The sequence below is a fragment of the Lemur catta genome, chromosome X (genome assembly GCF_020740605.2).
Source record: "Lemur catta isolate mLemCat1 chromosome X, mLemCat1.pri, whole genome shotgun sequence".
Lineage (NCBI taxonomy): Eukaryota > Metazoa > Chordata > Mammalia > Primates > Lemuridae > Lemur > Lemur catta.
Window position 1 is genome coordinate 48472214 of NC_059155.1, and position 13012 is coordinate 48485225.

General features: G+C 44.5%; 1 protein-coding gene across 6 annotated transcripts in view; it reads right to left on the bottom strand.

Annotated features, from left to right (window-relative positions):
* Positions 1-13012, bottom strand: part of EDA (ectodysplasin A) — a 304544-nt gene that overhangs the window by 4606 nt on the left and 286926 nt on the right. Inside the window, exons 3-7 of one of the 6 annotated variants that reach the window (XM_045538120.1) lie at positions 11692-11715; positions 6517-6696; positions 4998-5032; positions 4015-4066; positions 1312-1442 (exon numbers count right to left, since the gene is read on the bottom strand). In XM_045538120.1, the coding sequence (XP_045394076.1) occupies positions 1312-1442; positions 4015-4066; positions 4998-5032; positions 6517-6696; positions 11692-11715 (422 nt within the window). The remainder of the gene's footprint in view (positions 1-1311; positions 1443-4014; positions 4067-4997; positions 5033-6516; positions 6697-11691; positions 11716-13012) is intronic. The other 5 variants (XM_045538123.1, XM_045538122.1, XM_045538121.1 and 2 more) reach the window with 5 other exon arrangements.

Below are 13012 nucleotides of genomic sequence, written 5' to 3' on the forward strand. Positions count from 1 at the left end.
GAACTTTTCTCACTGATTCCCAGTGCCCTTTGGCCCTCTCATTTGATGACTGCGGAAACAGGTCCAGAGAGATGGAGAGCTATCCATTACAAATGAGATAAAGAATTTAGCAGGCCAAAACCCAGGCCCCTAATTTCACTTCGTGAAAAGAGGGAAGCACTAGCCTATACTCAATGGCCTGACATCATGGGGATTTTCCTAGCATGTGTGGACCACCCACAATTCTTTCCTAGGTCCAGAAAATTAATTTTTCCATCCTTTGCTACCCTTATCCATCACACCCCACCCCAAGCTTTGATTCCCTAACCCCCACCACATGGAGCTCATAGGTCATAGGACCTTGGGATTATACCCACAGCCCCATGGGGGTTGGGACCTTCATCCATCACCCTAAATCGCTTTATGAAAGGCCACTTTGTCCATGAGCTCTTCAGGTGGGGGCAATGTATTCGGGTGCCATATAATCTCTCAGGTCAGGACCCAAGCTATGCCAAGATACTTGGTGTGCCTAGCAAATTCTTGTTAACCCACCTTCTCTGGTCACTCTCCTATTAGACCCATCTGTTGGCTCTGTAGTCCTCCTGTCCATCCACCTGCTTTGCTGCCTGCCTACAAAAGCCGCAACCTCAAGGCTCATCTACGCCTATCTCTGAGGAGCCACCCTCGTGGAGGCAAACAATGGGGGATGCAAGTAGATGGGCACTGGCAGACTTGGGGAGTGGGCCCAGGGCAGGGAAAGGACAAAAGCAAAGGGAGAAAAGGCTGGGAGAATGACAGTAGGAAGGATGTAAGAATAATAGAGAAACAGAAAGACAGAGAAACAAATGGGAGAAAGAGGAAGGAAAGACAGTCAGAAATCTTTTTGAGGTAGAGAGAAAGTCCACAGGAGCACTGTTCATTATAATGCCCAAGCTAGCAGTATTGAGGGGAGGGGTTCTCAGCAGCCCTGGAACTGACTTTCAAAGAATATGCTGAGACCAAGTTCAAGTTTGGCAGTAGAACCAAACAGCTCAGAGGGGAAACAAGGGCCTGGGGCCTGCAAGAGGGAATCAGATGACAGGGTGTGGGAGGGGCCTCTTTTCAGTTTTTCAGTATTTGGCTAGGGAAACAAACAAACAAAAAACCACGAAGCAGGCCCCCTCTTTCTTTCTTCCTTTCTACTCCCTCCCAATGCTGTTCCCCCACTTCCCTCACCCACCAAAGGAAGTTAGCCATTGGATGGTTTTTGGCTAGCTCCACAGTGCCCCTATGTGGCCTGCACCGGATCTGCATTCTGGATATAAGAAGAGTTAGGCCTAAGACCGTACTCACTTCTACCTGACTATAGATGAAGTAGGTGCCGTCCACCAGTACCTCCAGCTCCCCGCTGCGGGGATGTAGCTTGAACACCTTGGGGTTCATAGTGATGCGAGACCAGTCATTGAGCACTCCACCTGAAAGATCTCAGTATGAGAGAAGGGTAGTCACTCAGCACATGTCAGAATAATCTGGGCAATAGAAAATAAGAAATACCAAGCAGTACATAACCCCCACCCCTATACCAATGCAAACAGGATAGCCTAGAAGGCCAATCTTTAAGAAGAGCATTTGGAAGCAGAGAAGGTGTTCTGTTTGTAAAGTGGCTCAGGGCTCCTGGAGTCTGCCTTTCTGTCTTCATCCTTCTTTTCCTGACCCCTCCATCTGGAAGGGTCTTTACCCAACATCTTCTAGCTGGAATCTTGGGGAGGGAGGAGTAAGATCAGAGTGGGCATGCTGACCTATTTTCTTTGTTGTTATGGGGCCTGCACAGGCAAAATTCAGACACTAAGTGGCAGGCTAGGTCTTATTATTCAATGTTACTTGCCTAGCGATAGCTACTGAATCCCTCTCCTGTCTCACAGGTTCATGCGTTTTCTCCTTCTCCTTGAGAGATTCTTTTTTATGGTTCCTCCACACCCACACCTTTCTGGAAAGCCTCTCTAGGCCCCCAGGAAGCCATTCAGTACAAGGAACTGTCTATCTGGAGAACCTTAGGGATAAGGGGTGATTCAGACTTCATGGCAGCCAGGGCTAGTGATCCTCAGTACCAAGGCCCCGTGAGAGGGGTCCTTATGAGAGTGAGGGATAGACTTCTAGGCTGTACTAGAACCAGCCAGAAGAATAGGGGAGGGTGTCTGGGGGCTGAGGCACCCTTGGCAAAGCATCTGTCTCTTGGCCCCACCCCAGTCAGGGGTGGAGGGGCAGTCATACTGTTTGGCAGGACACTGGGAGCCAGCATGTGAGGGTGGAGGAGAAACTTCTCTTTCCATCCTGCTAAGAGAGGGATATTCCTTCCTACCCTGAGAGGAGGTCATCCAAGCCCATGGGGCCCTTTCTCCTCTAAGCCATCCATTCTTAACCCAAGAAATTCTTTTGAATGTCCATCCTTGGCCAGTCTTAGGAGGCCTGCCTCTCTGAGGTGTGAGGAAACAGGCTTTCTGGAAAAGGTGCCATCTTCCCTTAAGGTGATAATTGGATGGGATAGGAGTTAGGAGGAGATAGTTCGGCTCATTCCTTAAATGGACCACTCTGCACGTCATCCTTCCACCTGACCCCATCACTTCTTCTGGTGGAACTGAAGGTCAGCACAGAGTAATACGGGGGACTGGCCCAGAGGGGCTGGAAACGGTCTCATTATACGGTACTGGGAGCAAAATCAGTAGCTGCTGACACAGAATAAACACTGAGGCCACCCATCCAGATACCCAAACAAATCTATTTCTTGCCTGTCTCAGTCCTCCCTGGACAGATGGTGATCATGGCCCAGCCAGGGCCTTGGGGTCCCCAGCAGGACCACTTGGGTTTTGGTGCCATTCTATTCCTATTTACACTTCTGAGGCTATTAAGTCAGGCATCCAGGTGGCAGTGAGGGGCATAGCTAAGTCCAATCATTAGGGAAACTCAGCACAGCCAGTTCAGGACTGACTGGGCTCCTAGAAGCTATCCTCACGTAGCAGGTTTATTAACCTTTGTTTACTGTTTCCACACTCACGGCCCCTCCCTTCCACTCCAAGCTCTGTAAGCATCTGGCATCTTGGCTAGCTTGCTGCTTCCCAAGGCTCCTGGGGGTTCATGCATTTTAGGCTTTGTGCACCGGGGACTGGACATTATTTCAAAGTGCTGTTCTTTAATGAATGTTCATGTATCGCTGGGGAAGAAAATGAACCTAATCATTCAGTGGAGTGTACATACACATCACTGAAGAAGCATAGTGCAGGGGAAAGAGTCAGACAGATTTGAATCCCAGTAGTTTTGAATCCCAGCTCTTAAACTTAACTGTGAAATTTTGGGCCAGTTAATTAACCTCTCTGTGCTTCAGTTTCTGTCTCTGTAAAAAGGAGCTAATACCTACCTCATAGAGTGGTTGTGAAGATCCCATGAAATAAAAGACAAAGCTTGTTGAAAAATCTAAAGTACCATACAAATATAAGGCAGTACAATTTATTATGGTATTATCCAATCTCTCTGGTACTCTGTTTCCCCATTTTTTAAATGCAGGAATTACATTAAATCAGTGTTTCTTAACCTCATTAAACACAGTCTCCCTCTTGCTAGACACTAGCATTTCATACTCCCTCGAGATTCTAACATGCCCCTCACTTCCCTGAGAGAAACAGCCTCTCTACCCATTTTCTGTGTAGATCCATCAGACGAGAATAATTTTATGTAGTTTTAATTTCTTAATTTGTATTGTGAAAGTGTTTATCAAACTACACATATCTCCATGGTGACTCTGATACCACCTCTATCCCCCAAGAATGCCCAGGCTTGATGATGTCTCAAATCCCTTTCAGCTCCCTCATCAGTGATTCTAAGTGCAATTTAGGTGTAGCAACTGGTCTTGGTGCAAGCAATTACTCAGGAAAGCCAGTAGAGGGAATGATGGAGTAGAGAATGGCCCCTTATACCAAGGGTACCTCAGAGGCCTGCGAGGAACTAGGCTGGGTGATTATCTGGAGGCTGGGAATGAGGGAGAGAGCCTACTTTGATTCTTACCATTCTTGACTTGAATTGCTGACCCTTGGCCCTGTAGATGCACCACAGCTGGCTGGGAGGATGAGAAGGATAGAGAGCAGTCACTATGAGTAATGGCTGCTTGCTTAGCCACTGGTTCCCATGTTTCCACTCCTGGTTTCTAGTATCCTTTTGTAATCCAATTCTGATCCCTCTCCCTTGTCTTGGGATGTTAGTGACTACATTTCTACTAGAGGGTAATATGATTTCGTAGCTCTGCCACTTCCTAGCTATGTGACCTCAGCCAAATGAAATGCCTCTGAGCCTCATTTCCCTAACTGTAAAATGGGGATTATAAGAATCTCTGTCTGGCCCCTCTAACAGGGATGTCTGAAGATCAGATTAGGCGATGGATATAAAATTGCCCTTCAAGCCATGAAGCACTGTGCAGCTGTGTAGATTTATCACTGTGGCCACACAGCTGTAGTGAGGAGGCTGGGATGAGACAAGGCAAGGCAGCAGGACCTGCCAATAGAGATAGATTAGGCAGCTGGAAGACTGGGAGGAGCCCTTCAGGACATTAAGGCAGAAGCCCAGGCTGGGCTTGGGCTCCAGCTGGTTGGCTCTCTTTCAAGGACATACTCTTAAACGCCTCAGCTCCAGATCCCAGGTGGTCTGAGTGCTGACAAGGTGTCTGCAGTGGTTGGGAAGTCAGAGGCCCAGGTGAATAGGCCTGACTGGCAGCTCATTTCAGCTGACTACTGGGCCTGGCTATGGTGACCCTCTGTCCTGTGGAATAAGGAAAAATGGTCCTGGCCAGACTTGGTTGTGTTAGATAAAAACAGGCCCTGGAGCAAAGCTTTTGTATTCATAGAGATGAGAGGAGGCTGTGAGTGAAAACCCTCAGGACCTCCAGGGTGTCCTCACAAAATAAAGCTTCAGGAAGTTTAATAGGAAGCTAATTTAAAGGTGGCTCTAGCCCTTGGCCTTCCCTCCTCCCAGGAAGGGAGCAATCCCCAGCCAACCTGGTTTTCTCGGGTTCCGGCTTTATCAGCAGCACCTGCAAAATAGGACAGGACAATCAGAGGGCATGCTCTTTCTACTTCCCATTCTCCTCACCTGAGCAGCTAGTGGCAGTGAGCTTTGCTCCCTCTAGCCAGTCCTGGCTGAGCTTTATTCTCCAGGGCTTAGAGCTGGAGAAAGAGTAACAGTGCAACTCAGGGCCCTTGGATGAGAGAGGACACTCCTTCCTTCTCTTTTCTGTCCCTGACTTTCATCATCAGCGGGCCCAGCACCCAACAGGGAAACCAATAGTGGTCCAAGGCAAGCCTCACTGAGCAGCCATGGAGAGCGATGAGAGGGCATTCCTGTCACTGTGTGATCCTGAGACAATGGCATTAGCTTCTCTAGCCTTTAGCTCCCTATTACTTTTCTTCATAGAGCCCATTGCCATTTGTAAATACCTTGTTTTTTTAATTGTCTCTCTTCTCCTCTAGGAGGTAAACTCTATGAGGATAGGGACCACTTACCAAAATATCTCTTTGTACACAGAAAGTGCTCAATTAATATTTGTGAAATGATTGGATAAAAAATAATCCCTAACTCCATCTTGTGGTCATGGTAACACTGCTTAACCCTGTTTGAATCACAAGTTAAAGAATCTGAGTCCTGCTGAAGAATTCTTGGACCTAGAGAAATCAGCTGTAAAGGGTCCATTTCTTTAAAGCCTCAAGATACAAGAGGAGAGCAGGAGAAATAAATAACAACTGACATAAGCCCAGGCAGTCTGGCTCCTGTCAATTCCAATTAGGCAGGTTTATATCTGCATCTATACCTTTTGGGTGCCCTTCTGGGCCCAAGGAGAAAGATGCAAAGGGATGAACTGGTATCTGAATGGGCAGTGTGATAGGGTAAGGATCTAGTGCAAGAAGCACTTGGTTCCTGGACAGGACAGCCTTGGTGCCTGGGTTTGCTTCATCCACAGCTGGAGTGACTCGTAAATTTCCAACTTCTTGACCATCGGTGACTATTTGTCTAACTCTACAGGAAAGGTACTTTGGAGTTCAGAGGATGAAACTATCCTAGGGCTTGTCATTTTGTCCAGTCCCCAACTTTCTGCCCCATAGCCTATTTCCATGCAAACATCAGCATGTGGAGCTAGATGCTCAGAATCAGAGCAGACCAAATCCATCCCTGACTGGAACTCCATCAAGCCATCAGGGCTTCTGTCTCTGGCTCATATGAATTTAATGGCCTACTATAGGGAGGCCAAGAGTTAGGGAGGGTTTGTGATGGAAGGATTGAAATGGGGCAAGCAAGAACAGGTGGCCTGTTCTCGACAGTTTGGTACAAATAAGATGTTAGAGCAGGCCAGGCCTTACTGGCTTGCCCAATTCCTAGCTCCACACTGGGCTAGGAGACCTCCATCCCTTTATTGCAAACCAACCCCATTATCACCATTTAACTGCTCTCAGATCACCTACTCCTGCTCTCCTAAAGTACTTGTAAGGCATCTAGGGGGAGTGGAGAGACAGGGGAACTCACCAGAAGGTCCCTGGAGGCCAGGGGGTCCTTGAGGACCAGGAGGACCTGGAGGACCGGGTGGTCCCATAACAGTTGTTCCTGGAATTCCAGGAATCCCAGGAATCCCTGGGGGTCCCTGGGGTCCCGGAGGTCCTGGAGGTCCTGGGGGGCCATTGGGCCCAGGAGGCCCTGCTTTCTTTCCTGAAAAACAGGACTCAGTGTTACATTTGTAGTTATTTATTGCTAAGAGTGTATTCTCAGGAGTTTAGAGACTTTCCATGACACAAATTCAGCCCTCGGGGAGTTCCTGCTAAAGAGCTGGACACTCTTATCACATATCTCTGTCTCTCTGTTTCTCTCTGCCTCTCTCTCCCCACCCTCACCCCCAGCCCCACTGAGAGCTAGGTTTGAGGATATAGAAATAAATGGCCCTCAAGGTGCTCAGTCTAGTGGGGAAATGGACACAGTCATAGGTTAGTAGAAGTGCTACATTAGTGATAGGGACCAAATGCTGAAAGGTTAGGGAAGGCTTCAAAAGGAAATTACATTTCAGCTGAGTCCAAAGAATGAGAACTACCAAAGATCCATGGGTCACTTTGTGTGGTTTTTTTTCTTTCTTTCTTTTTTTTTTTAGAATTGGGCTATTGTTGATGAGTGTGAGGCTTTCATGTTTACTGCCTAGTTTGGTGGACTTGATGTCCATAACAGGAGGAAGCTGGACAGCCTGACCTTAGGAGCAACATCAGCTCCAGGAAGGTTCCTATAGGAATCAGGATATACAGGAAATGGGATGGGGGTGTTGCTAGTTGGGAATGAGGAATGGGAAGGAGTTTTGGAGATTGGGGGATGGTAAGGGAGGGAGAGAGATGAGAGGAGAGAGAGAGAGATATTGAGAAATAACAGGAAAAGAAGGGGAGGCAGAGACTAGAGAGAGCAGAGAAGGAGGAGCAGGTTTTATTTTCTCAGCTGACCTCTCTAAACTCTATTTTTAAAGATCTCTGGGAAAGGAAATCCTGCAAACTCCCTTGGTAACATGTTCCAATGTTTATCACCCCTCACTGCTCACTGTTAGGAAGTTTTTGGTATACTTAACGGACATCCCTCTTGTGGCAGTTTAAGCTCTTATTCTATTCTTTGTGTATACAGAAAAGAATATATATATAAATATATACATAATAACCCTTATATACTCAAAGACATTAAGTCACTTATCAACTTCCATTTTTATAGGGGAAATAATCCAGCTTCCCAGAGTCTTTCCTCAGAGGCCCTATTCTCAAATGTATTATTAATCATGCCCACCGACTCTTCCCCCTTTCTTCCTTGCTATCTTGCAGAACAATCTTGGCCCTCCCATTTCATATTCTAGTCCTTTCAAAATTTCCACCAGGATGTAGTTATGTTAAGTGGGTCATAACCATGGTCTTGAACTAAAACCTCCAGCTCCTGCTATTTACTTCCTCTGCTTTGTGAAGCCCCACTCAAGGACTTCAGGTGGCCATAGGTAGGTGTATTCTTCTTTCTTTCACCACTTTCTCACAATTTTGTGGAAGTCCCAGGAATGGAAGCCTCTTACCAGACTTCATCACAATGTCTTCACCTGAGGTAGTTTCTTAGTTTTAAATACAGCCCTCTCTAGTCTCACTTAAAAACCTTCTTACTGATTCTGAATTCCTGCTCCCCAGACTCTTAGGCAGGAGAATCTTGTCCTGATTAATCAGGTCCTCCTTTAAGAATAATGCCTCATGTCCAAGAAACCAAATCCTCATGACAAAGCCATTCAAGAGGCCAATTGTCCATGTTAATCACATCTGCATTTGAAATGAAACAACAGGGTCATTGTGGGGCCTCTTCCTCAGAGGGGAAAGAAAAGAAGGTCTGGAGAGCATCTCTCCTAGGAAGAGTCCCTATAGCCTTAAAGACATAGATGCATGAGCTTTAGAGGTTTCCTACCCTTAGCAGCAAAAGATTGGATGTGTCCAGTTTCTGGATCTAGCCAATTTGAAGATGCCGAACAGGAAAACCATCTCCCTTCAGATTTGGGCAGCTTCCAAATCAGGCTTATTCAGAGCCCAAGTTTCAATTCCAGCTTGTGTAGTGGAAAGAACACGGAATCTGTACTCAGGAGATAAGGATGTAAGCCCCAGCTTTGCCACAGACGCACTTTGGGCAAATCCCTTCCTCTCCTTGAGCCTTAGTTTCTACATCTGTGAAACAAGGAGGTTGGCTTCAATGATTTCTCTGTTTCCTCCCAAGACTGAGGTTCCATTAAAGAGGTCTGATTTACCTCTTGCAGTCAGGAAACTTCCCTAACCTAGTTGTAAAACTTGCTTCTCTCTCCTTATTTTTTGTGTCTGGGTGGCACAGACACAGAAGATGGCACACATTAGGCTGTCCTGTGTCTCAGTATTTCTAGACCTAATAGTGATTTTCAAGCTAGAGGGTGTTTTGTGGGTAGCACAAACTTCAGCTTTAAGAATATGAGTCTCCTGTAATTGCTAATGTAATTTTGGAAGAAATACAGCCAGAAACTCCTCCAGTCCAAGAGAATAATGGTTGCAGTGTAAACAGAAAATGTTCACTTATGAAAATGTTAGAGGGCATTTGAGAAAACACTCTTGCTATGATCCAGTTCTGCAGCTGGTTCTCTGCTTCTCTGCAGCCATGTTTAGGCAAGTGTGCTTCTCGTACTTGCATACTTACAAAAAGTTGGGCCCAGAGAAGAGCTTGTACAAAATGACCCCTGGACCAAGAGGATGATTTTAGAGGATTGAATCCCTTCTCTGGATTTCCTTACTTTAACAGAGCACTTCATGATACAAAAGCCCAGAGACGTTTGTACTTATAAAGTTATTCTGTGTAGTCTTAGATGAAAGAATATATACATTCCTTTCAAAGTTAAACTTCATCAAAGGGGCATTTCCTTAACCTTTTAGCTAAGCTCAAAATGTTGAGAGAGAGAGAGAGAGAGAGAGAGACAGTTGTGAGAGAAAGAAAATTCCATTAAAGTGTGAAAATTAAGTGAACAACTCAATTTACCTCTTCAGGCATGTGCCTATTCACTGTGTCCAAGGAAATCTGTATTAAATGGCTTCTAAATTACTTTCAGCCAAAGTAAACATTTAAGGCCTATGTGCATTCTCTTCCCAATAATGTCCTATACACAAGGTAGCAGTGCCAGGCAACGATCCAAGTTATAATTTCTGTCTTAAAGGGATATGACAGGAGCTAAGAACTATATGCTTGAAAATTAAATTTACTTTTTTAAAAGGCAGAATACTTGGTGGTGAATGCCCAAGCCCCATAGGGAAAGGTTTCCTACTGACTCCAGTTCTCTGGCTGTTTCCTAACTTTGCTTAGCTCAGGCCCTCAGGAGGCTAGGCCATTCCTCGGCTTCTTTATGACAAGGACACAAGTTTTCCATGTGGACGATGATACTTCAAGGTACCAAAGTATCCTAGTACTCAGAGAAGAGGCAGGCTGCAGCTGAAGTTAGTCTTTTTGCCCTAGTCTGGGGTTGATAATCTATTCTATAAAGGTCCATAAATCTTATGAGACAGAATCATTTCACTTAAAGCATCTTAATGAAAAAATCATTAGTTTTACTCTACTATCTTCCTCCAACATCAGAACCCAGAAATCAATAGGTACTATAGGTACTTTTACTGGTTTATAGTTGGTTCTTTCAGTCCTAAGGAGTGGGCCATGTTGTCTGGTCCTATCCTTGAAGACTGTTCTGTCTTTGGATTCTCCTTTTCAAGTAGGTGAGCACTTGTACAAGCCCCTGGGCCAGTCCTATCACAGGTATACTGGGGACTTACTGACCCAACAACAGCACAATAGAACTTCTCAATTAGAAGCTGCTTCTTTGAAAAGACTAAAAAATCATGGTAATACTCCAGCCTAGTTTTTCCATCACAGAGAAAATGATATTAAATCCCCCAAAGCAAGAAATACCTTCCCTGACTATCTAAGAAATTGAATAGGGAAAACTTTTAGGTCAAGAAATAGGATACTGGTATCTTTCAGTGGGCAGTATACCTAGCTTTTAGAAGCTGTCTCAGGGTTTTATTCATATTTGATCACTGATTTTTTTTTTTTTTTTTTTAGAGACAGAGTCTTGCTCTGTTGCCCGGGCTAGAGTGCCGTGGCATCAGCCTAGCTCACAGCAACCTCAAACTCCTGGGCATAAGCAATCCTTCTGCCTCAGCCTCCCGAGTAGCTGGGACTACAGGCATGCGCCACCATGCCTGCCTAATTTATATATATACATATATATATATATATATATATATATATATATATATATATTTTAGTTGTCCAGCTAATTTCTTTCTATTTTTAGTAGAGACGGGGGTCTCGCTCTTGTTCAGGCTGGTCTCGAACTCCTGACCTTGAGCGATCCTCTTGTCTTGGCCTCCCAGAGTGCTAGGATTACAGGCATGAGCCACTGCGCCTGGCCTGATCACTGATTTGATAAAGGAGGAATACAAGGTAAAAAAAGAAGGGAGAAAGAGTAAGGAAGAATAAAGGAAAGAGATATACATTGAATTGTACAGAAGAGGGAGAGCAGGAAAGAAAAACAAAAACAACTGTTATATGTTGCTAGAGAAGCAATTCTATCTTTTATGAATCATCACTGAAAAACAATTTCATGTTCTTTTTAGAAACTACAATACTCAAGATCACATATGATTGAATAAAATAACAGACAACCAATGTTGAAAGAGCATAATACAAAAATCCTACTTTCCTGATTTTTTTCTTCTAATTTTAGAAAAGACATGAGATGATAGCAATTAAAAAAGTCAGGAGCGGCCGGGCGCAGTGGCTCACGCCTGTAATCCTAGCACTCTGGGAGGCCGAGGCGGGTGGATCGCTGGAGGTCAGGAGTTCGAGACCAGCCTGAGCAAGAGCGAGACCTCATCTCTACTAAAAATAGAAAGAAATTATCTGGCCAACTAAAAATACATATAGCAAAAATTAGCCGGGCATGGTGGCGCATGCCTGTAGTCCCAGCTACTTGGGAGGCTGAGGCAGTAGGATTGCTTAAGCCCAGGAGTTTGAGGTTGCTGTGAGCTAGGCTAATGCCACGGCACTCACTCTAGCCTGGGCAATAAAGCGAGACTCTGTCTCAAAAAAAAAAAAAAATAAATAAAACAAAAAAATAAAAAAAAAGTCAGGAGCTTAACTTACCCTTTTTCTTGTTTTTCACTGGACCTATTAGAAAAAGAAAATAGAAAATTAAGTCACTGGAAATTAACAGAAAATATTTGTTTTCTAAGACTGTCACTAGGAGGGACCCCCAAAACAGTGCACATTTGAGAGAGTCCCACAGCCAATGGTCAGGGTTTTGGCAAGGTATCTCCCAAATACCAAACCTCCCCAGTCTGTCTTCTGACTGTTGGGGCTGTGAAAGTTACAAGGAAGATTCTTCGCTGGGGAGAAAAATCTTTTAGCCTTAGTATTTGAGGTGAGGGAATGGGTGCTTCTCCATAGAGATGAAATGCCCAGAAACGCACAACTCAACAACCTTAGGACGGCATTCCACTAATTCTGCAAGTCCTGAGGTTGAAGAGTCATGCATTCAGGTGAGGATCTGAGAAGAAATCTTGCATGTTGAAGCTGGAAGGAAAAAAGGGTTGTCTTCCTGGAAAGAGCAGAGCAGCAGTTTACTTTTTAGTCATTTCCTGATCATGATTTGTTAGTTACTAAAACAGTGTGACCATAATATGCTCATGTAGGGGTCACAGGCACTCCCATTGTAATTTACTGTAAGTTAACAGACACTTTAAAAGAAGTATCATCAGTTTCATTGACAGTGAAATCACAAGCATTTTCTTGGGAATTACTTCTAAAGAAAGCAATTCTAATCAGTTGAGGGCACTTTGAAAACCCAAGGATTTTCTAATATAATTAGGTGACAACCACTCCCCAGATACACAGTTTAGGTCTCTCCCAGTCATTTTTTCCTTTCTAGGGACTCAATTCTCTTTATTCTGTAAATGTATTTGACTTTGTTTAGATAGAGGCATTTAAAATCTGTTCCAAATTCCCAGGGAGACACTATTATACAACGTTAAACCACTGTGAGTCCCCTCAAGAACTTACAAAAGAACACCAAGCATTTGTATATTATCTTATAGTTTATAAAACATATTACCATCTATAATCTCATTTGATCCTTGCAACAAGCCTAGAATGATCTCTACCTATAAGAGCAGGCCCTACTAGAGGTCAGTAAAACCTATAACCCAGAGGGCTGCCAAAGTGGCCATCAGAGTTTGCACAGGTCCCTAGAAAAACCAATGTCTGCACAGACTTTTCTGGCAAAGCAATTTCATGTGCAACAGTAGGTATTATTATGTACAGGGGATGTTTTAGGTTGGAGCAACCTGATGCACTTAAGATCATGAATCTCCATTCTCTTATCCTTATTTCTCCTTTTCTCTCCTTCCAGTACTTTGTTTTCTTTCTTTGCTACCCATCCTTTATGTTTTTTGACTGCACTGAGAGT